The 23,466-nt window shown below is 48.3% G+C and overlaps 1 protein-coding gene across 1 annotated transcript; it reads right to left on the reverse strand.

Annotated features, from left to right (window-relative positions):
• Positions 1–326: 326 nt before the first annotated feature.
• On the reverse strand, positions 327–10,184 carry LOC133362274 (structural maintenance of chromosomes protein 2-like). Its single transcript, XM_061581201.1, has 11 exons — positions 9,813–10,184; positions 5,188–5,334; positions 4,623–4,748; positions 4,289–4,327; positions 3,716–3,826; positions 3,511–3,555; positions 3,187–3,420; positions 2,702–2,851; positions 2,006–2,242; positions 1,738–1,897; positions 327–520 (listed from the first exon to the last, which is right to left on the reverse strand). The coding sequence occupies exons 1-11, from the start codon at positions 9,978–9,980 to the stop codon at positions 327–329; spliced, it is 1,611 nt and encodes a 536-aa protein (XP_061437185.1). The 5' UTR covers positions 9,981–10,184.
• Positions 10,185–23,466: the final 13,282 nt, after the last annotated feature.

Here is a 23,466-nt window from a genome sequence, read left to right on the forward strand (position 1 = left end):
GTGAAGAGAGAGGAGGCAACACGAAAAGAGGGAGAGTAGTTAGTGAGCGAGTGAGCGAGCGAGCTAACAGGTGAATGGGTAGGTGAGTGTGTGAGTGAGCAAGTGAACGAGTGAGTGAGGGAGCGAGTGAGTTAGCGAGCAAACGAGTGAGGGAGCGCATGAGTGAGCGCGTAAGACCATGAGCGAGTGGGTGAGTAAGCGAACAGGTGAATGAGTGGGTGAATGAGCGAGCAGGTGAATGAGTGGGTGGGTAGTTTAGTGAGTGAGTGGGTGAATGAGCGAGTGGGTGAGTGAGCTAGCAACAGACCCACCCACCGGTAGTCAAACTAGAGCTGGGGTGTGGTGGCGATGGAGCAAGTGAATGGGTAAATGATTGAGCAGGTGAGTAACACATCCACCCACCGGTAATCAAACTGGAGCTGGGGCATGCTGGCGACCGCCCGGTCTACTTTTTCTCTCATCGCCGACTCCTCCGCGGCCAGCTCCTTCATCTTCTTCTGCAGCATCTCCAGCTGGCCCTCTACATCCGGACACCGCCTGTTAGCCTCCCTACCATCTCCATGATAACAGTTACACACAGCTGCCCCTCTACAGCTGGACACCGCCTGTTATGTTAACTACCTCGCCTGGTGTACAGGAAGTCGTGGGTTCAATCCCAAACCTGACACCTGCTGTATATTTGGAGTTTGCACGTTTCTCTCCCCGTGGTCGCGTGGATTTTTCTCCGAGACCTCCAGTTTTTTCCATTCAACATTTAGAATCAACATCACCCTTTAGAGTATTGGATGCTATAAATTTCCACGTGATAAGCCACTTCGTTGAGCTATCATTTTTGATAGCCAAGTCGATTCTGAAAAGAGCTACATAGCTCAGTGGGGCCTTACCTGGTAAAATAAATATAGTTTAGTTTATAGTGTAGTTAAGCTTCGCCTCTCCAATGTCTCCATGGTAACAGCCACACACAGCTGCTCCAGTGGCGATATTTACTGCACACTGCACCAAGTACTCATTTTAGGCCGAGTTGAGCCTTGGGGAGGAGGCCCAGGACCGATTGTTCAGATAATTGCTGCCGTTACCATTACCACTTGTGGTGGTGGCCGTGAGCGGGAATCGAACTTGGGTTTCCTGCTGAGTTCATAGTCGCGCAGCATGCTAACCACTAACCACCGTTTCCCACTCGCATAATAACACACAGAGATTCTAGATTTGAAGCTTTCGTGACTGCAAGGATTCATACCCTTTGGTTTTTTCGGTAAAGTCACGTAGGTAAAAAATTTAATTAAATAAATGAACACAACTAAATGAAATCACGACGTTTCGGGCGCAACACAAGAGTCCGAAAAAACCAAAGAGTAACACACAGAGACTCAAAGACAAAGCTCCCCCATATAGCCTCAACAGTGTTGGGGCAAGTGCTGCTAAGGTCTGCGTGGTACACGAGGGGGTGGGTGGCCAGCACCACACCAGACCTCCCGTTTCCCTCGATGGTGACATTCACAGATACTCAATTAAGGCCGAGTCAACTTAGGGGAGGTCAATGAGGGATCACATAATTGTCACTGGTGTTGGCCGTGAGCGGGAATCAAACTCGGGTTGCCGGGTTCGTAGTAGCGCAGCACGTTGACCCCTCCACGTCGCCCCTCTCCACCCCCCACCCAGAGTCGCTCCTCTCCCTTCCCCTCCCTCCGTTACTCTCTCCTGCACGCTCTCCCCTTTCTCCTCCACCCCCCGTGTTACCCGTGTAGCCCAGGGCGGCCATGTCCCTGAGTAGGCCCTGGGCTCGGGTCTTCAAGCGAGACAGAGCCTGCTGGTCGCGAGTGTAGGCTTCCGTGGTGCGGCCCTCCTCCGCCTTGCGCTGCTGCAGCTCGCGCTGCACGTGGGACAGCTTCATCTGAGCCTGGGGGGCACGGGGTGGGGCGGGTTGTCGAGTGGGTACTCCAGGACGGCGAATGAGAACGGGTGGGTGAATGCACGAGTTAGTAGGCCCAGAGGCCTCCTCCCTTGCCTGCGCAGCTTCAGTCTGGGCCTGGCTGGCCTCCTGGCGGCACTTCAGGATCTGCTCGGCCAGCGTGGCGGCGTGGCCGCCTTGCCCATCCTCCGAGAGGCCCACCGAGGCCGCCGCGAAGCGCGCCTGAGCTTCTTGCAGGCCCCTCGCCGCTTCCTGGGAGCATGCCAACGCCGACGCCAGCGCCGCCTCCAGCGCCACTACCTGGGAGCGCTTGGCGTCGCGGGCACTGGCGTCCTGGGGGCAGAGAAGGGGCGAGAGAGGGGGAGACACTGTGAGCGAGACACGACCTGCGAGCCCGGAGGTGAAGTTCACCTCGTCGAGAGCAGCGTTTCTCAAACAGCTTTTGGCCTGCGGACCACTCAGCAGAACATTTCCACAGACCACCCAAGCCCCATACACCTGGTCACAAAACACTTATCTCTCTAAATATCAGTAATACGATGATTCATATTATCTGAACATAACAATACTTGTTTTAAACGCAGCAATAAGGTTTTTTTAGGGGGGGCGGTATTTAGATGTTGGGGTAGTTTAATCGCGGTAGTTTACCTAAATTATTTTTTTTATTGAATATCACAAGTAAAACATGAATTGACGTTTGAAACTAAAGATTGGATGAGATGTGGCCTGCAGAGAGAGACATGGTGAGAGAGAGGTGAGTTAGGGAGGTGACCGAGGTCGGCGAGGAGGTACCTCCTGCATGTGAGCGAGCAGCTGCTCCCTGTGCGCCTGCTCCGTAGCCAGGGCCTCTGTGCGGATGTCCAGGGTGCTCTGGGCCTTGGCGTGGGCACGCTGGGCCTGGGTCAGGGCCTCCTCCACACGGGACAGATCCCCTCCGGCCTCCTGTACACCATCATCAACATCACCACCACCATCATCATAACCATCAATATCATCATCACCACGACTGGGCCTGGTTCAGGGCCTTGGCATGAGCACACTCTGGACCTTGGCGTGGGCACACTGCGCAAAGAGTCAGGGCCTCCTCCACACAGGACAGATCCCCTCCTGCCTCCTACACACCATCAACATCACCATCATCAACATTATTAACATCACCTCCCTCCCCCTCTCCTTCCCTCACCCACACTCACCATGTTCCTCTCCATCTCCCACAGCTCTCCCTCCCTCCCTACCTCTCTCTCCCCCTCTTCCTCTTCCCCCCAACTCATCCTCACCTTGTCCCTTTTCCTCTCCATCTCCCGCAGCTCTCCCTCCCTCTTCTTCTCCTCCTCCTCCAGCCTCTCTACCTCCTCTCGCGCCTCCTGCTCATCAGTACGCAGCTTCTGGAGGTGCAGAGCGGCGTTTTCCTGGCCCTGGCTCGCCGTGAAGAACTGGTGAGCGATCACCAGGCGCCGGAGAGAATCCAGCTCCCGGCACAGCTTGCTGTATTCCAGGTAGGAGGTGCGCTCCTGGGGATGAAGCGGGAGGGGAGAGTGGTGAGTGTGTGGCGAGTGGGTGGCGAGTGAGTTGCCAGTGTTAAGCAAGTGTCGGTGCCTCACCTGTTTGAGTTTTTCCAGCGTTGGAGAAATTTCCTCCTCCAGAACCTGGAAAAATGGAGACAGGGGTCATGAGATCATAGGGGTCACTCGTGGCAAGTGGATCATAGTAAGTGTAGGTGGTGAGCATAGGTGGTGAGCGTAGGTGGTGAGCGTAGGTGGTGAGCGTAGGTGGTGAGCGTAGGTGGTGAGCGAGAGGTCCCCTCACGTCGTTGATCTCCTTAAGTTTGGCCTCCTTCTTCTCGATAGTCTTCTGCGCTGCCAGTTTCTTGCTCTCATACATCCTGGTCCCCGCAGCCTCCTCAATCATCGCCAGGATCTGGGGTGAGGTGAGGGGCAGAGGTGAGGAGGAGAGACGAGGAGGGGTGGGGACGAGGAGACAGAATAGAGAGACGAGGAGAGACATGGGGAGAGGTGAGGAGATGTTGGGGAGAGGTGAGGAGAGGTGAGGAGCAGAGATATGGGTCCCTACAGCCTCCTCAATCATCGCTAGGATCTGGGGTGAGGTGAAGGGGGGTGAGGGGGGTTGAGGAAAGGAAGGGACGCTGAGGAAAAAAGAGACACTGAGAGATGTGGGGAAAGGTGAGGAGTTGTGGGAAGAGTTGCGGAGACGAGAGGTAAGGAGCAGAGGTGAGGAGAAGAGCTACGAGTCCCTGCAGTCTCTCAATCGTTGCCAGGATCTGGAGAGGTGAGGAGATGAGGGTGAGCAGTGGTGAGGGGTGGACACGATGAGTGGGTGAATGGTGGAAAGGGCGAGTGGTGGCAAGGGCAAATGCCTCACCTCAGGAGGCTTCATGTTCAAAACCTTGGTGATGCGACCCTGCAAAACAAGAAAGCACTCACTCACCACCCACTCACCACTCATCTCCTTCATGAGCAAAAGATAATAGTCTAACCTGCACGATGATGCTGATGATATTGATGATGTAGAGGTGGTACCTACATTATGAGGAAGTGGGGGTTGTTGACGTTGATGGTGGTGATGATGATGATGATGTTGAAGAGGTATCTGCATGAGAAAGTGAGGGTTGTTGACATTGATGGTGATGATGGTGGTGATGACGGTGGTGATGATGGTGGTAATGGTGGTGTTAGTGGTGATGTTGAGGAGGTACCTGCATGATGAGGAAGTGGGGGTTGTTGACGTTGAGGCCCACAGAGCGGAAGAGGTCCTGCACACGCGCCGTGGTGGCGTTCACCCCGTTGATCAGATACTTATTCCTGCCGCCAATCACCACCTGAACAGAGGAGACACGCAGAGACACAGAGGCACACAAGAGACACTGATCAGATACTTGTTCCTGCCGCAAATCACCACCTGCACAGAGGAGGCAGGCAGAGCAGACACATGCAGAGACACTAAGACTCCAATCACCACCTGCACAGAAAAGACACTCAGACAAAGACTCAGAGAGACACAAGGGGACACTGAGACACACCCACCCACACGTACATATATATGCGCACACACAAATACACAGATACATTTAAAGCGCTGCGTCCCTGTCTGGTGACCGGGATCTCCGCGTGGTCCTCTCTCTCCGGGTGAATTAGTGAGTGAGAGTGAGTGGGTGAGTGAGTGGGTGAGTTAGTGGGCGAGTGAGTGGGTGAGTGAGCGAGTGGGTGAGTGAGCGGGTGAGTGAGCGAGTGGATGAGTAGAGGCAAGGGTGTGCGTGTCTGTCTGGTGACGGTGATTTCCGCATGGCCTTCGAACCCCAGGGGGCTCTGTTTCCGGTCACGGTTGTCGAATGTAATGGAGACGGTTGCCTTTGTAACGCCAGCCTGGCCGTTCTTGTAGACCAGCTCCTGCAGACTTGCTGCTCTCACCTACAGAGAGAGGGGCAGTGACAGAGGGGGAGGAAGAGACACAGAGAGACAGGGAGACAAGGAGACAGAGAGAGAGGCACAGAGAGAAAGAGAATGCTCAAAGATTACACCTGTAAATTAATTTCAAAAGAAAATTCATGCATTCTGATAATGTTAATAATGAAAGTCAGTTTGAAAATGTGTTCAAATATACGAATTAACCCAATGTGTCCTGAATTTAGGGCCACCCCGTACAGGCACGTCTCGCTTAAAGAGTGTTCTTTCTACAACAATTCGCTACAACGAGCAAATCAGACCCATTTGTAAGCAAAACAAGCTAAATGTTCGCTTATCGAGCGGAGACCAATTGAATTTGGGCCACCATGTATAATCATAACCCTATGTGTCCTGACTTTTGGGCTACCCTATGTGTCATGACTTTTGGGCCACCCTGTGTAATAACCCTGTATCCTGACTTTTGGGCCACCCTGGAAAATAATAACCCAATGTGCATTGACTTTTGGGCTACACTGTACAATAATAATAACCCAATGTGTACTGACTTTGGGCTACACTGTACAATAATAATAACCCAATGTGTACTGACTTTGGGCTACACTATACAATAATAATAACCCAATGTGTACTGACTTTTGGGCTACACTGTACAATAATAATGTAGTGACATAAGAAAGGAGGGGCTGCTGGGGGCTCTGGGACCCTGGGCGGCCCAGGCGCTTGGGCCACCAACGGGGGGGGCTGTGTGTGCCCTGTGGGATATCTGGGGGTGCACACGGCCCCATCCCTCGTTGGGGACTAGGCATAAAAGGGGAGCTCCCTGGACGATCAGGGCCAGTTGTAGCTCAAGACCCAAGACCCAAGACAGCCATCTGAGAACCCTGGGACGCTGTGAGGGCCAGTGGTGGGACTCTGGAACTCCCGACTCTACGACCTTGTGAGGGCGAGTTCCAGAGCGTAGCCAGAGTAGAGTATCTAGGCTGTGTACCTAGGCTGTGTACCTAGGCTGGAACAGAGTATCAGGACTGTTGGAGAGTTGGAGAGTTGGAATGTTGGAGTGTTGGAGTGTTGGATTGTAATAAAGAAGTTACCTCTACAAGTGTCTCCGGAACCCATTACAATAATAACCCAATATGTACTGACTTTTGGGCTACACTGTACAATAATAACCTAATGTGAGGCCACCCTGTACAATAATAATAATCTAATGTGACCTGACTTTGGGCTACACTGTATAATAATGTCCTGACGTTTGGGTCACCCTCACACTCGCTCTCATTTACAGGTACCTAGCTTGGTTCACTAACTCCCTCACCATACATTTCTATTGAGTACATTGATTATATTGATATTTAGTTTTTTCACATCGGCTTATTGTATGGTAGTAGTGGTAATTGCAGTTATTTAGCGTCAATATGCTAAATTCCTCTGTTGACATGTATACTCAGCTTATTAGAGAGTATATTGATTATATTGATGTAGTTTATATTTTAGTTTTTTATCGGTTCACTATATGGTATTCATTATATAGTGTAGTGTATACCCAGTTACTTAGCTCAGCTTATTGGAAAGTATATTGAGTACATTGATTATATTGATGTAGTTTATATTTAGGGTTTGTTTTCACATCGGTTTATTGTATGATAGTTATGGTATTTATAGTTCTTTAGAAACTCCTTTCTTTTTTTTCCACGTAATGCACTAACTTGATACGCGGTGGTTTGGCTGCCGCAGTTTTTTATTATTAAAATTTACCTACCTTTATTACTGCCAATCCTACATAACACACGAGCATAATGACTTTGAGACCCCCCACCGCCTACACATTCCGCAAGGAGTGACTAACCCCATATCTGCATGTCATCAATATGCTAAATTCCTCTGTTGATATGTAAACTCCTTTGTCAAGGCGCTCTCCTCCTCCCACCCAGCTTAAAATACGCTGCCAAGCTTAGCAGTGTTCATTAAGACGCTGTCTTTTCGACAGCTCTGATTCTTCACCTGCTTGCGTTGTGGCCAAAACGTCGTGAGAATTTTATGTTTTATTTTATTTCCCTTCTACGTGACTTTACCGAAAGAACCAGGAATATGAATCCCTCACCATAGTGCCAGGCGAGGTTCGCACACACACTCTCACGATCAATCTAACCCAAAACCTTTCGATCCAACGCAAAAAAACATGTATTATTGATATTGGTCGCGAAATTCTACGTGTTAAACGGTACAAGGCTAATTCTAGATTTGAAGCTTTCGTGACCGCAAGAATTCATATTCTTAGGTTTTTTCGGTAAAGTCACGTAGGTAAAACATCAAAATTAATAAAAATAAAATAAAGATCACGACGTTTCGGAGGCAACACAAGTCTCCGTCATCAGGTGGGACCGTCACAGCCAGATTAGCTGCATCAAGGCTAAGTCCACACACACTCTCTGACTGATGCTCGGCTAGGTTCACACACACACACTCTCTGACTGATGCTAGGCTAGGTTCACACACACACTCTCTGACTGATGCTAGGCTAGGTTCACACACACACACTCTCTGACTGATGCTCGGCTAGGTTCACACACACACTCTCTGACTGATGCTAGGCTAGGTTCACACACACACACTCTCTTGACTGATGCTAGGCTAGGTTCACACACACACACTCTCTGACTGATGCTAGGCTAGGTTCACACACACACACTCTCTGACTGATGCTAGGCTAGGTTCACACACACACTCTCTGACTGATGCTAGGCTAGGTTCACACACACACACTCTCTGACTGATGCTAGGCTAGGTTCACACACACACGCTCTCTGACTGATGCTAGGCTAGGTTCACACACACACACTCTCTGACTGATGCTAGGCTAGGCTCACACACACACACTCTCTGACTGATGCTCGGCTAGGTTCACACACACACACTCTCTGACTGATGCTAGGCTAGGTTCACACACACACACTCTCTGACTGATGCTAGGCGAGGTTCACACACACACACTCTGACTGATGCTAGGCGAGGTTCACACACACACACTCTCTGACTGATGCTAGGCGAGGTTCACACACACACACTCTCTGACTGATGCTAGGCTAGGTTCACACACACACACTCTCTGACTGATGCTAGGCTAGGTTCACACACACACACTCTCTTGACTGATGCTAGGCTAGGTTCACACACACACACTCTCTGACTGATGCTAGGCTAGGTTCACACACACACACTCTCTGACTGATGCTAGGCGAGGTTCACACACACACTCTCTGACTGATGCTAGGCTAGGTTCACACACACACACTCTCTGACTGATGCTAGGCTAGGTTCACACACACACGCTCTCTGACTGATGCTAGGCGAGGTTCACACACACACACTCTCTGACTGATGCTAGGCTAGGCTCACACACACACACTCTCTGACTGATGCTAGGCTAGGTTCACACACACACACTCTCTGACTGATGCTAGGCGAGGTTCACACACACACACTCTGACTGATGCTAGGCGAGGTTCACACACACACACTCTCTGACTGATGCTAGGCGAGGTTCACACACACACACTCTCTGACTGATGCTAGGCTAGGTTCACACACACACACTCTCTGACTGATGCTAGGCTAGGTTCACACACACACACTCTCTGACTGATGCTAGGCTAGGTTCACACACACACACTCTCTGACTGATGCTAGGCTAGGTTCACACACACACACTCTCTGACTGATGCTAGGCTAGGTTCACACACACACTCTCTGACTGATGCTAGGCTAGGTTCACACACACACACTCTCCCACTCTCCTCACTCTCGTTCTCACTGGTGCCAGGTTAGGTTCACTTGAGACAAGTTGAAGATGCCCAGCACAAAGCACACACTCTCCCTCACACTAGTGCCAGGCTAGGTGCACACTGTCTCTCTCGTGTCAGGCCAGGTTCACACACAATCAAGTACTTCTCGCAATTTCTCCCTCACCCTGGTGCCAGGCTAGGTTCACGTACACACTCCCGCTCTGCTCATTCTCTTGCTCTCTCACCCGCCATTCTCACACTCTCCCTCTCATTGGTACCAGGCTAGGTGCACACACCACTCACACTCTCTGGGGCCAGGCTAGGTTCGCCTGATACAGGTTTAAGATGCTCAGCACGAAGCACGCCCTCTCCCTCACACTGCACCAGGCTCGGTTAACACACAGAGACAAAGATCCCCCGTATAGCCTGAAGAAACTGTAGGGGCAAGTGCTGTTAGCGAGTAGCACCTATGAAGGCCGGCACTGTGGCACACGAGCGGGTGGGCGGCCAGCACCACGCCCGGCCGCCTTTGTCTCCCCAGTGCTGGCGATGTTTACACACCGCACCGTGGACTCGCAGAGACACCGTCTGACACTCTACCGCTATCCTCACACACGCACTTTCTTCACGCACGCTCTCCTACTGGTACCGGGCAAGGTTCACACAAACACACATTCCCTGGTGCCAGACTAGGTTCACCTGAGACAGGTTGGAGATGCCGAGCACGAAGCAAACGGCGTCCAGGATGTTGGATTTGCCGCTGCCATTGAGCCCCGTGATGGCGTTGAACAGCGGATCCCAGTCGCAGATCTCTGTGCGTTGGGCGTACGACTTGAAGCCGTCCAGCACGATCGCCTTGATGTACATTGTCCCCTTGTTTGTTTATTCGGTTATCGGTTCTTAAAACTTTATCGGGTTTCGCGATTCCCCCTCAGACCGCGAGCGAGCGGTGGGTGGGCAACGCTTTCCCGCCCTTTTTGAAGACGTGACGTCACTTCCGGCTTCTTCGAATCTCGGGCGGAAGTTATCTTTTATATTCTAAAATATTAAGTTTAAATGTTATTTATTTGGTTTGTGACGGGCTGGTTAAAGTTTGTTGGATAATAGTGTCATGGATTGCCTTCGCACAGATAAATAAATCATTTTTGGAATTTCGAGGACAGCGAATTGCGATCCTGTATTGCATCAGCATTGCGGACGTCATTTGCACGAGTAACGGAAGCGGCTGAGTTCTATAAAAGGTTAATAATATTTGCTTATTTTTGTAATGAACATAGATCTCTTACGGTTCTGCTCAACGATTATTAACTGTTATCAATACCACAAAACATTTAACATGCGTCGGTGTAAAGAAGTATCTTTATAAATAATTAAAGTTGGCGTCATTGGCTGGGTTACCGTTGACCTTTGTAACTGGGGTTACTTTTTGTATAAAAATATAAAACAAAAATTGAAGCGGGTGGTTCCATTAACTATGATTTTAAATGTGTCATTTGCCAACCATATAAAGAATAAACAAGTATAACCCGTAAAAACAAAGTTTTTCACTCTAAATCCTTTATATGCGTGGCGGCTAGAGTCCTCTCGTCCTCTGGCTTGAGATGGCTGCCACCTATGGGTCAGATGATTGCATAACACCATTAAGCAATTGGTAATTAAATATTTAATTTGTTTTCCCTAAAAAGTGTAAAAAAATTTAAACTTTTTTTTCTCGAACATTAATTGTCTCGCACAACGAGTCTGTGTGCAAAATGTCAGCTCGATTGGATCACGGGAAGTGGGTTAAAAAACGACCGAAAGATTTGCACGGTCCTAAGCAAGCAATCGAACTTAATATAAAGGATTAAAAAATATATTCGCCTGTGGAGGACGCGGGGATCGATCCCGCGACCTTTGGCATGGGAAGCGAGGGCGCTACCAACTGCGCTACTCCGCCACGGCCTGTGGAGGGGTTACGCTCTGGGCTCTTACACTCTGGTATCGAGGAAGTCGTGGGTTCGATCCCAGCCCTGACGCCTGTATATTTAGAGTGAGCATGTTCTCCCCGTGGTTGCGTGGATTTTTCTTGTGGCCAGGTCGCTTCTGAAAAGAGCTATATAGCTCAATGGGCCGTACCTGGTAAAATTATTCTTTTTTAAAATAGTTACTCTAGTAAATAACATAAGGGCATTTTGTATGCCCACTGTGAAGCAGACACCATGTTACTGTATTGTGGTTATTACACCAGAATAAATAATGAGGGCCGCTGCTAGATTAAAACTGACAAACGTGCTACCTTTAGGCCATGTCACTGACACAAATTGAAATAAATTATGTCGACATGAGATTGATAACCTTTTTGTTTATACTTGTTTGTTTTATGTAAACTTTAAACTCAAGGACCATGCCACCCTCCACAAGCAGCACGGTTAGGTAGAAAAAGGAAAATAGGAGCTGATGAAGATGTCTTTGAATATCGAAAAACCTATAAGCATGAATCCTTGCAGTCACGAAAGCTTCAAATCTAGAATTAAGTTTTTTTTACCGACAAATAAACTTATTTTAAGTTTTAGTAAAAAAGAAAATAAAAAATTCAATTGCATAAGCTGACTGGATCAAAATCAAATGTTCAGCTCTTTGTCCTCTCGAATGTAGTTATGAGGCCAAGTCACCTCCTGGGTACGCATCTGCATGTGAAATGATGCGTTTGCATGTATAATGGTGAAGTTGCGTGTGAAGTCACGTAGTTGCATGTGTCATGGTGTATTTGCATGTGTCCAGTAATGATCCATTGAATGCACAAGCGAAGGTGCTATGGAGATGTTAGTACAGAAATCAATTGAATCTAAATTTAGCTGAACTTTGGGTATTTCCCTCCTCGTATTGCATGGGTTTTCTCTGTACACTGGTTTCTTACCATTTTTCAAACATCCCAAAGCAGTACCCTTCTGAAAGAGGATCTTTGATAAAAGGGAAATATTATTTTAATGAAAAGGCCACGGTTAGAAGTTTAAGAAGTTAGTTGGTTTAGACAGTAATATTATTATTGTGACTGTATTCAATGTAAATCAGGGGTCTCAAACTCGCGGCCCGCGAGCCAATTGCGGCCCTCGGGACGATATTTTGTGGCCCCCACCTTAATATGAAAGTTTAATGTTAGTGCGGCCCGCGACTTTTATATTGTAGCAACCCCGCTGTTAGCTGCTGTGTGGGACAATGTTATGATGTTCTGGTTTCCTACTGTGTGCCTGTCCAGTGAATGCGGCATGCATGTGAGTGACATGGGGGGCGGGGTCGTGGGTGTGTGTGTGTTTGTGTACGTGTGAGAGTGAGTGAGAGAGAGAGCCGGGAGAGAAAAGAGTGGCTTTGGATGCGCGGAGAGCAGGAGGGTGAAATTCATAGTTTTCCGCCCTCTTTCGCACAGGTCATGATGTATCCAGTGCTTTATTTGTAAATCACAAGGTGCCGGAACACTAAGTACATATGACAGCGCACAGGTCCCGGAACGCACATAAAACGACGCTTAAAACAGCACACACATGCCACTTACAATGCAGTGGGACTTATTTAGGCTATACTGCAGTGACGGTATCAGTCTTTGTGTCAGTGATTAATAAAGTGGCATCTTGAGCAAAGGCGACTTCTGTGTCCAGCGGAGAAAACGAACGGAACACACACACACACCATTTGTTAAATTGAAGGCAAATTCAAGGGACACCACGGCTCCTTTACGCACACGCTGCGCTGTGAGGTGTTGGGAGCTTCTTTACGCAGAGGGATTATTCTAAACCGCAGCAGTTTATAACACGTCATTGAGCTAATATCTACATTTTACAGTCTGGGCTGTTTTACATTATTATTTACACCTGATATGTGTGGATGAATTTTAATGATTTAAATTCCCTCATCCTCTGGTGGTGACATTTACGCACCGAGCCACAGACTGTACATGACGATGTGCATAATTATTTTGGTTCATCTTAGAAGTCTGCATTTGTTATTATTTTATGAAATTGTGATGCTGTTAAGAAAGCTTTATATATAACTTATTAGATTATCTTGTTATTGCGTGGCCACAAATTAGTAATTCATCCACCGATGTCAACAGGGGCTCCGTAATTTTCTAGTGATTACATTATATTGTTATATTTTATTTTAATCATTTCTTAAAAAACTTTTTTTAATATTCATATTTTTTTCGATACGAGAGGTACCGGATCTGCTCAAATAAGTCCCGGAACGCAGGCAAGCCAACACGCCGGCACAAAGTAAGCACAAAAATGTATAGAAAAATGTGATGATGTGACTGAAGGCAGTGAAAGCCCCGACAGTGGCCAGCAGCATTTGAACCCCGTGGTCACACAATGACGCTGCCTCATAGAGTCCTCTGCTCTCCCTCTTTCGGCTCTCCACTGTGCGCGCATCGGAGCGCGTCAAAGCGCAGATCCACAGCTCACACGGCTCAGATCCCCGTGCTTAGAACAGAGAAGCGTGTATAGTAGCAGCCGCTACAGCTATGTCTGCCTGTGACTGGGGTGTGGGGACGAAATCTGATGGGAACGCATTACCCCCCCGCCCCCATAATCTACGCACCTGTTGTTACCGTAAAAAGCGGAAATGACGTGCATTTGCGGAAATTACGTCTCCGTGCGTCGCTGGTTGGCTAAACACTTGACTGAAACTTTATTGCGTGAGCGACAGCAAGTGGAATGAATATAGATCTTGTCACACAGCCCCAATCATGTCTTTTTCAAAGCCTGCAGTGAAGAGAAAGGTTGGTGACGAGCACAGACAATTTCAGGAAAAGTGGGAGATGCAATATTTATTTGTTGAGCACATGAGCAACCCGACGTGTCTTATTTGTACAGAAAAAGTTGCGGTGCACAAGGAATACAACCTCAAACGTCATTACTCAACTAGACATGCTGAGGAGTATGCAAAATACCAGGGAGATGAGAGAGCCAACTGGGTTGCCAATCTTAAAACATGTCTACTGAGGCAACAAAATGTATTCAAGAAAGCAACCAAAGAGAATAATGCAGCAGTCGAAGTAAGCTACGTGGTTAGTGAGATGATTGCTAAGGCAGGAAAGCCATTCACAGAAGGCGAGTTTATCAAAAAGTGCATCTTACAGGCTGCAAGTATAGTCTGTCCAGAAAAGAAAGGTCAGTTTAGCAACATCAGCCTTTCTGCTAACACGTGGCAGAGCGCATTTCAGACCTGTCAAGTGACATTTATGATCAACTGCGTGAGAAAGCCAAATTTTGCAATGCATACTCAGTCGCTCTTGACGAGAGTTCAGACATCACTGACACTGCCCAGCTCACAATATATGTCCGTGGTGTTGATGACAATTTTGAAGTGATGGAGGAGTTGCTCACAGTAATTCCAATGCATGGCCACACCACCGCTCGGGAGATATTTTGCCAGCTGTGTGATGCCATTGTGAATGCCGGTTTGCCATGGAAGAAGTTTGTTGGAATAACAACCGACGGAGCGCCATCAATGACAGGGAGGAAAAATGGACTGGTGGCACTTGTTCAAAGAAAACTAGAAGAGGAGGGTGTGGAGGAGGCCATGGCTCTGCACTGCATCATCCATCAGCAGGCCCTTTGCAGCAAATGCCTAAAGTTTGACAATGTGATGTCTGTTGTTGTGAAATGCATCAACCAAATAAGATCCAGGGGCTTAAAGCACAGGATGTTCCGTACTTTTTTTTAGAGGAAATGGAGTCAGAATATGAGGATGTGCTCTACTTCACCGAGGTACGTTGGCTCAGCAGGGGAAACGTCTTGAAGAGATTTTTTGAGTTGAGAGCAGAAGTGAAAGCCTTCATGGAGAAGGATGGGGTGGCTGTTCCTGTGCTAAGTGATCCCAAATGGTTCATGGACTTCGCTTTTCTTGTTGACATCACGCATGAGCTGAATGTACTGAACAAGAAGTTACAAGGCCAGGGGCAGCTCGTCAGTGCTGCCTATGACAACGTGAGAGCATTCTCCACAAAACTTGTGTTATGGAAAGCCCAGCTCTCTCAGACAAACCTTTGCCATTTCCCAGCATGCAATGCATGCTGGGAAATGGCAATGTGCACTAATCAGTGCACATTATCAGAGTTATGTTCTTTTGTTTGTATTATGACTGCAGGCATTGCGGTCTATGCAAACATGACTCCTTGCAAAAAGGTGTCAGTTTTGTTGCCAGATAGAAGGGTAAAGAACCAATTATCATATTTTTACTGGCAAATGAGGTCCCCATAGTGTAGATGCTTGCCCCGAGCTCTCATACTCTGATGGTGCATTGTCCTTGAGTTGTGCGCCTTTTGGCGTCATCTGGTCCAACCCATATGAGACTAGGCTCGAAGGAAAGCTGTCTCGGGTGTGGACCAATCAACTTCAAGGACAGTGCACATTATCAGAGTTATGTTCTTTTGTTTGTATTATGACTGCAGGCATTGCGGTCTATGCAAACATGACTCCTTGCAAAAAGGTGTCAGTTTTGTTGCCAGATAGAAGGGTAAAGAACCAATTATCGAAGATGATGATGTCACGCACTTTTTTCTCTTACTCCAAAATATCATTGTTGCTCTTCAACAATCTTTCACGTGGTGAGCCGCTTCGTAGAGCTGCTCGCGCTTGTGGCCGGGACGCTTCTGTGAGAGAAGCTGATGGTTTAGTGGGCCTTGCCTGGTAAGATAAACATCAACTTCAAGGAAGGTGCATACATTATCAGAGTTGTGTTTTTTGTTTGCATTCCGACTGCAGGTATTGTGGTCAATGCAAACATGGCTCCTCGTAAAAAAAGGTGTCAGTTTTGTTGCCAGATAAAAGGGTAAAAAATACAATTAACAAGAAAAAAATGGTTTAGGTTTTTTTTGTTTATTTAAAAAAAAAACTTTTTACCTTCCCTACACTTTGCGCTCCTATTGTGTTTTTGTATTGTTTGTTGTTGTGAAATGTGAACGACCTCACCTGGCATACAGGAGGTCTCCCCGTGGTCGCGTGGCTTTTTTTCCAGGTTCTCCGATTTTCCCCTCCACATTTACAAACACGCTCTCAGAGTGTTTGGCTACTATACATGTCCACATGATAGGCTACTTGGTTGAGCTGTCATTTGTGGCCAGTACACTTCTGAACAAGAGCTATACAGCTCAGTGGGCCTCACCTGGTAAAATAAAAATAAAAAGTTAATAGTACTGGACATCTGTGAAAAACAGCTTCATATCTCATCGGATTCCTCCAGTATCAATACATCTTCTCATTCTCTATAAATGGGCGCACCGTTTCATTGCTCGCCTGCTTGTGTGTGCTGCGGTCAAGTTGCGGGTGTATTCCCACCATCCTCCAAGACGCCGTGTACAGCGGTCACCCTCTGTAGAACTCCCACCAGAGCTCCTTCTGCCTGCAGTGACATGACTTCTTCTCTTTCCCACGTGTCTCGCTGCATTTCTTCTGGCGGTTGCTCTCATTCCCAGTCCACGTGTAGCGGCATCAATGCCAATCACCTGATTGGTCACCCCACCCGTTCAAGCCAACTGTTTTGACCAATCTGCAATGAGCCCACTGATGAACGTAGATCTCAGACACGACGCAGGGTTGAGTCGGTGGGAGACTGCCGGGGACTGCCAGGCTTGGCTACGAGGTGGTCAGGAGATGGCAGTGTAGCCATGGATTCTTGACTCTATCAGTGTGGAGCTTTTGAGTGCTCCCCCCCCCCCCCCCCCTCTTATGTAAATGCTGTTTAATGTTTACAATAATATTGTGTTCGTGTCAGATGTTTTGAGCCCTCGTTTTCACGTTCACATTCTTGTTTTTGTGGCATTGAGACTTCATCGGCCACAATCATTCCACTTCCGGACGAAGACCTCCCCGCGCAATCGCCATCTCTCACGATCCACCGCAGGAGCCGTACACCTCGTCACGAGAGACGAACACCAAGCCACGCTCACTTGAGCAGGAGGACCACTTTAGACTCTTGACGATGCCCAATTGTCTTCGATGTGTTCATTTGTTACAGGCGATTGAGATCTCAAGAAAAACCACGTTGACAGCAAAGATCAAACAAGGGAAGATGGTCTCTGCATCACCTTCCATCAAGCTTCCTGCAAAACGGCGACACTCACCCTTTGACTGGTTTGAGGGTCCAGATGTCGACACCACTTCTGAATCTGAGGATTAAAAGAGAATCGGAGTTTGTTTTGAGGGACGCTGTTTTACGTTCCATTGTTCTTGGCGAAATGGTAGCCAGGGTGGAGACTTTTAGCCACCGCAGTTCAAATGTTTTGGGTGTTCAGTTTTAAGTCGCTGATTTTCATCAATTTTCAGAGAGGAGGTGGGGGGGGTGGACACTTTCGTCGTTAACACTGGTCAACAACAACAACACAACATGTTTTTCTGGCCTGGACTTTTGCAGCTGTTCTAGACTAATTTCAGGGTGCCGATTCCAAATCTGATCTCAGATTTGCTCAATCACATCTCATTTTTAAATCCTTTATATTAAGTTCGCTTGCTTGCTTAGGACCGTGCAAATCTTTCGGTCGTTTTTTAACCCACTTCCCGTGATCCAATCGAGCTGACATTTTGCACACAGACTCGTTGTGCGTGACAATGCATTTTCCTGAAAAAAAAATTCCTAAATTTTACGCTGTTTAGGGAAAATTTTAAATATTTAATTACCAATTGTTTAATGGTGGCAGACAATCATCTGACCCATAGGTGGCAGCCATCTCAAGCCAGAGGACGAGAGGACTCTAGCCGCCCCGATGCCACGCATATAAAGGATTTATAGTGAAAAACTTTGTTTTTACGGGTTAATTTTTTATGCTATCGGCATACCCCATTTTCATTGATTTTACCCGAAATTAACTTTGTCACTTTTGATTGCAAGTTGTTGCGAGTCAGTGACTGCTTTAGTGTTAAAATATGGTGCTGTATTTTTAGGATAGTGTGTTTATAATATCATTTTATGTAGATATCCACATTTATTTAATATTTTTCTTCTGCAGTTTTTATTGAAAATGCAATCTTTGATATCTCAAAAACATTTTGATTGCATTTTGATTGTAAAGTGAACGTTCATTGTTTCTGTTCGTTGCGTGTTCGCTCAAAATTAAAGCGCTTAAAATCGCAAGCAATTCCGTGCTTTTTTTGTATTCAACGTAAGGAAATACACTCGGAAAGGTTGTGAGTTTGCGAAACCCGTCGCGGGTACCAACTCAGCCCCTTCACCCATTGTGAACATCATCGCCACTGTCGGAGGTCAATCGTGGTTCCGTCCTAATAGCTTCAACAAGTATAACCCGTAAAAACAAAGTTTTTCACTATAAATCCTTTATATGCGTGGCGGCTAGAGTCCTCTCGTCCTCTGGCTTGAGATGGCTGCCACCTATGGGTCAGATGATTGTCTGCCAGTATTAAACAATTGGTAATTAAATATTTAATTTGTTTTCCCTAAAAAGTGTAAAATTTTGGAAAAAAATGTTCACGAACATTAATTGTCTCGCACAACGAGTCTGTGTGCAAAATGTCAGCTCGATTGGATCACGGGAAGTGGGTTAAAAAACGACCGAAAGGTTTGCACGGTCGTAAGCGCGCAAGCAAGTGAACTTAATATAAAGAATTTTAAAAGCCGAAGAGTCTTTGCCAACATTGTCAACGTGCGCCCGCAATCTTCTACAGGTGCAGGTCTCCAGAGGCCGGAGGCAGCACGTTCTCCTGTGCTGCTGCTGTTGCAAAGTCTCAGAAGTGTTCACTTGTTTTTGAAGCACTCCCCCCCCTGTATTCACAACAGCATAAGAGAGACGGGGGAGGATGACTGTGCGTGTGCATGCACGCTATTGAGTGGCAAACTTTCACGCGACTGGCAACAAACCAGGACTTGCCAAGTCACGTTTTTGCGAAGACTTGGAGATATCCCACGGGAGCCGACCTCCATAAGAGGATGATCTTGGTCGCAAACTCGCGTCGTAAAGAATTACAAATGATAACCGTGGCAATCTAGTGATATCAATTTAATGAAATGAAATGCATCAATGCAGGGATATTACATCAAAGCAAGGACGGGTGGCAACCTCGCGTCTTAAAACAAAAATACTGTAAAAATCACACTCGTTTTGAAAATATAGTGGCGTCACTTAAATGAAACTCGATATGACGTCAGCGCGGGGGAGTCGTGACATCGGTTCACGGTGACCTTGGCGTCTTTGTTCGTTTTGCTCACTAGACGGGATTCGAAGCCGTGTCCTTCACGTGTCAAGGGTGACCCACCCTTCCTGTCCTGTCCCCTCGGCAATGCCGCCTCCACAGGGACAACCAACCCCTCTATCCCTAATGAACATCTGTTGCATCACCCAATTCCCTGACCCCCACCCCTGCCCCCAGATTGTGCCCGATGTAGTACAGGGACTACCTCTACTTACAAACATTCGACTTGGGAACTTTCAGAGATACGTACAAACCTGTCCGTATGTCCCGTTACCGCAGTTCAACGATGCGATTGCCCATCACAAGTTGATTTGTGCAGAGATGAAGAGAACAACTGTGCAGACATCTCTTAGTAGGTATTTCAAGAGAATAGAGAGGAAACACGTGCCAAAGGGAATTAGCATCTACATCTGCAGAACGTGAAGAATCAGTGGCATCTACATCTACAAAACGTGAAGAACCAGTGGCATCTACATCTGCAGAACGTGAAGAACCAGTGGCATCTACATCTGCAGAACGTGAAGAACCAGTGGCATCTACATCTGCAGAACGTGAAGAACCAGTGGCTTCTACATCTGCAGAACGTGAAGAACCAGTGGCATCTACATCTGCAGAACGTGAAGAACCAGTGGCATCTACATCTGCAGAACGTGAAGAACCAGTGGCTTCTACATCTGCAGAACGTGAAGAACCAGTGGCATCTACATCTGCAGAACGTGAAGAACCAGTGGCATCTACATCTGCAGAACGTGAAGAACCAGTGGCATTTACATCTGCAGAACGTGAAGAACCAGTTGCATCTACATCTGTAGAACGTGAAGAACCAGTGGCATTTACATCTGCAGAACGTGAAGAACCAGTGGCATCTACATCTGCAGAACGTGAAGAACCAGTGGCATCTACATCTACAGAATGTGAAGAACCAGTGGCATCTACAGCTCTCTCCCTCCCTGCCCTTTTGTCTCTCCCCCTTTCTGCCCCCCCGTCTCTCTCCCTCCCTGCCCCCCTCTCCCTCCCTGCCCCCCTCTCTCTCCCCCTCTCTGCCCCCCTCTCTGCCCCCCCGTCTCTCCCCCTCTCTGCCCCCCCGTCTCTCTCCCTCCCTGCCCCCCTCTCCCTCTCTGCCCCCCCATCTCTCCCCCTCTCTGCCCCCCCATCTCTCCCCCTCTCTGCCCCCCCGTCTCTCTCCCTCCCTGTCCCCCTCTCTCTCCCCCTCTCTGCCCCCCCGTCTCTCTCCCTCCCTGCCCCCCTCTCCCTCTCTGCCCCCCCATCTCTCCCCCTCTCTGTCCCCCCATCTCTCTCTCTCTCTGCCCCCCCATCTCCCTCCCTCCCTGGGCCCCCGTCTCTCTCCCTCCCTGCCTCCCCGTCTCTCTCCCTCCTTCCCAACTGAATCCCCCTAACCTCTCGCTTATAAATCGACGAAGGCTCGGCGCCCTCTGATGTCTCTCTCTCTCTTCCTGTCGTCCCCTCGCCTCCACTTCTCTTTGCCGATCTCTCGCGACGTCTCTGCCCCTCCCCTCATCTCGCCCCGTCTCTCTCGCTCCGTCCGAACCGGACCCCCCTAGCCTCTGCCTCAAGAACCGTTGAATGAAATTCCTCTGATGGCTGTCTCTCTCTCTCTCTTGCCGCGCTCCCCACGCCGCCTCGTCTCTGCGTCTCTCGCTCGCCGCGTCTCTGGCCCTCGACTCTTGCTGCGCCGTCTCTCTCTCCCCTCTTCCCCTCCCGCTCCCCGACTCCGCCCCGGTTCCGTGCCCCTCAGGCCGAGCTCCTGCCCCTCGCTGACCTTCATCTGCCCCCCCCCCCCTTCGCTGCCCTCCCTCACGAGACCTCCCACGCACAATTCCTTGGTCCCATCCCTCTCTCGCCTCGCTCCCGCACTTCTTCATGGAAGCTCTTCGTGGGACGCGTCTCCTCCGGGCGCCGTTCGGCCTCCTGCAAGCACCTCCTGCACGCACCTCCTGCACGCACCTCCTGCACGCACCTCCTGCAAGCACCTTGTGCACCGCCACTGCCAAAGACAAAGATCCCCCGTATAGCCTCTAACAGAGTAGCAGCACTTATCAAGGCCGGCACTGTGGCACACGGGGGGGTGGGTCACCACGATGCTTGTGCACACACCACACACACACAGTCACACACAGTCACACACACACACAGTCACACACAGTCACACACCCCACAGTCACACACCACACACAGTCACACAAACACAGTCACACAACACACACAGTCACACACAGTCACACACAGTCAGACACACAGTCACACCACACACAGTCACACACAGTCACACACAGTCACACAAACACAGTCACACACCACACACAGTCACACAAACACAGTCACACACACCACACACAGTCACACACCACACACCACACACAGTCACATACCACACACAGTCACACACCACACACACCACACACACACACCCCACACACAGTCACACACCACACACAGTCACACACCACACACACCCCACACACAGTCACACACCACACACAGTCACACACAGTCACACACGACACACACACCACAAACAGTCACACACCCCACACAGTCACACACCACACACACCACACACACACCACACAAACCCACCTTGGAATGAATTGTGCACGTGTACTGCAGCTGCTGCTACTGCAGCTGCTGAAGATGCTGCTACTGCTGCTGGAGAGACGTCGCTGCGCCTTCGAAAGAGGCTGCTGCAACTTGCTGAATCCGCTCCCTGTTGAGCTGCACTACTGCAAGTTCAAGTTCATGTATTAGGTGTAGCCCTGTGAGTCTGGTGCAACCGCAACAAACAAAAAACAAAAGCATGAACAAAAAACATCTTAAAGTGACTATGTGACTAAGTGCAAACAGAAAATGTGGCGAATGGGGGTTGTTGTTGTTGTTGTTGTTGTGTGTGTCGGTGTGTGTGTCTGTGTGTGTGACTGTGTGTGTGTCTGTGGTGTGTGACTGTGTGTGTGGTGTGTGAGTGTGTGTGACTGTGTGTGTGGTGTGTGACTGTGTGTGTGTGACTGTGTGTGTGTGACTGTGTGTGTGGTGTGTGTCTGTGTGTGTGACTGTGTGTGTGGTGTGTGTCTGACTGTGTGTGTGACTGTGTGTGTGTCTGTGTGTGTGGTGTGTGTCTGTGTGTGTGACTGTGTGTGTGTGTGTGACTGTGTGTGTGGTGTGTGCACAAGCGTCCTGGTGACGTCACCACCACTTCAAGTTCAAGTATTAGGTGTAGCCCTGTGAGCCATTCGGCTCTTGAATCGGGTACAACCGCAACAAACAAAAACATGAACAAAAAACATCTTAAAGTGAATATGTGACTGAGTGCAAACAGAAAATCTAAGAAAAGACAGCAAAATATTGCAGACAAAAAATCACAGTTACACCAACTCTGTGTGCAAAAATCCCAACAGACAACAAATCGATTAACGAATTAAATCGGCTAACCCTCTATAGATTATTGGTTCTTTCTGTTATAAAGTCACGTAAATAGAAAAAAATTATAATAAAATATTGAAAAAATGGCGTGTTTTGCTTTTATTATTTTCCATTTTTTTTTCTTATTTTTTATTTTCCATCGACGCGATTTTACCAAAAGAACCAAGAATATGAATTCCTGCAGTCACGAAAGTTTTAAGTCTAAATTGATCCGCTAAGCCGTCAAGGCAAGTGATCTGTTAATCAATTGCTGTTATAACCGTACCGGCTTCAAGTAGCAGCAGCAGCAGCACAGAGACACGTGGCACCACTGCAGCTCCCACGTGACAGCGTCTGGCCACGCCCAGCGCGGGTCACGTGTCAGGAGGGGGCGGGGCTTACGCACCACGTGGGCAGAGCCCCCAGGTGTCATTGGCTGTCTGCGTGGTGTCGTCTATGGGTCTCTGTGCGTGAGTCAAGTTCAAGTTCATGTACTAGGTAGAGCCCTGTGAGCCATTCGGTTCTTGAATCGGGTGCAAACTGAAAAAACAAAAAAACATGAACAAAAAAACATCTTAAAGTGACTACGTGCAAAATGAAAAAACAAACAAAAAACTAAAACATGAACAAAAAACATCTTAAAGTGACTACGTGCAAAATGAAAAAACAAACAAAAAACAAAAACATGAACAAAAAACATCTTAAAGTGACTATGTGACTGAGTGCAAACAGAAAATCCAAGAAAACACAGCAAAATATTG

This window comes from Lethenteron reissneri, unplaced genomic scaffold (assembly GCF_015708825.2).
Source record: "Lethenteron reissneri isolate LAM-NWPU_2019-01 unplaced genomic scaffold, ASM1570882v1 scaffold_1419, whole genome shotgun sequence".
Classification (NCBI taxonomy): Eukaryota; Metazoa; Chordata; class Hyperoartia; order Petromyzontiformes; family Petromyzontidae; genus Lethenteron; species Lethenteron reissneri.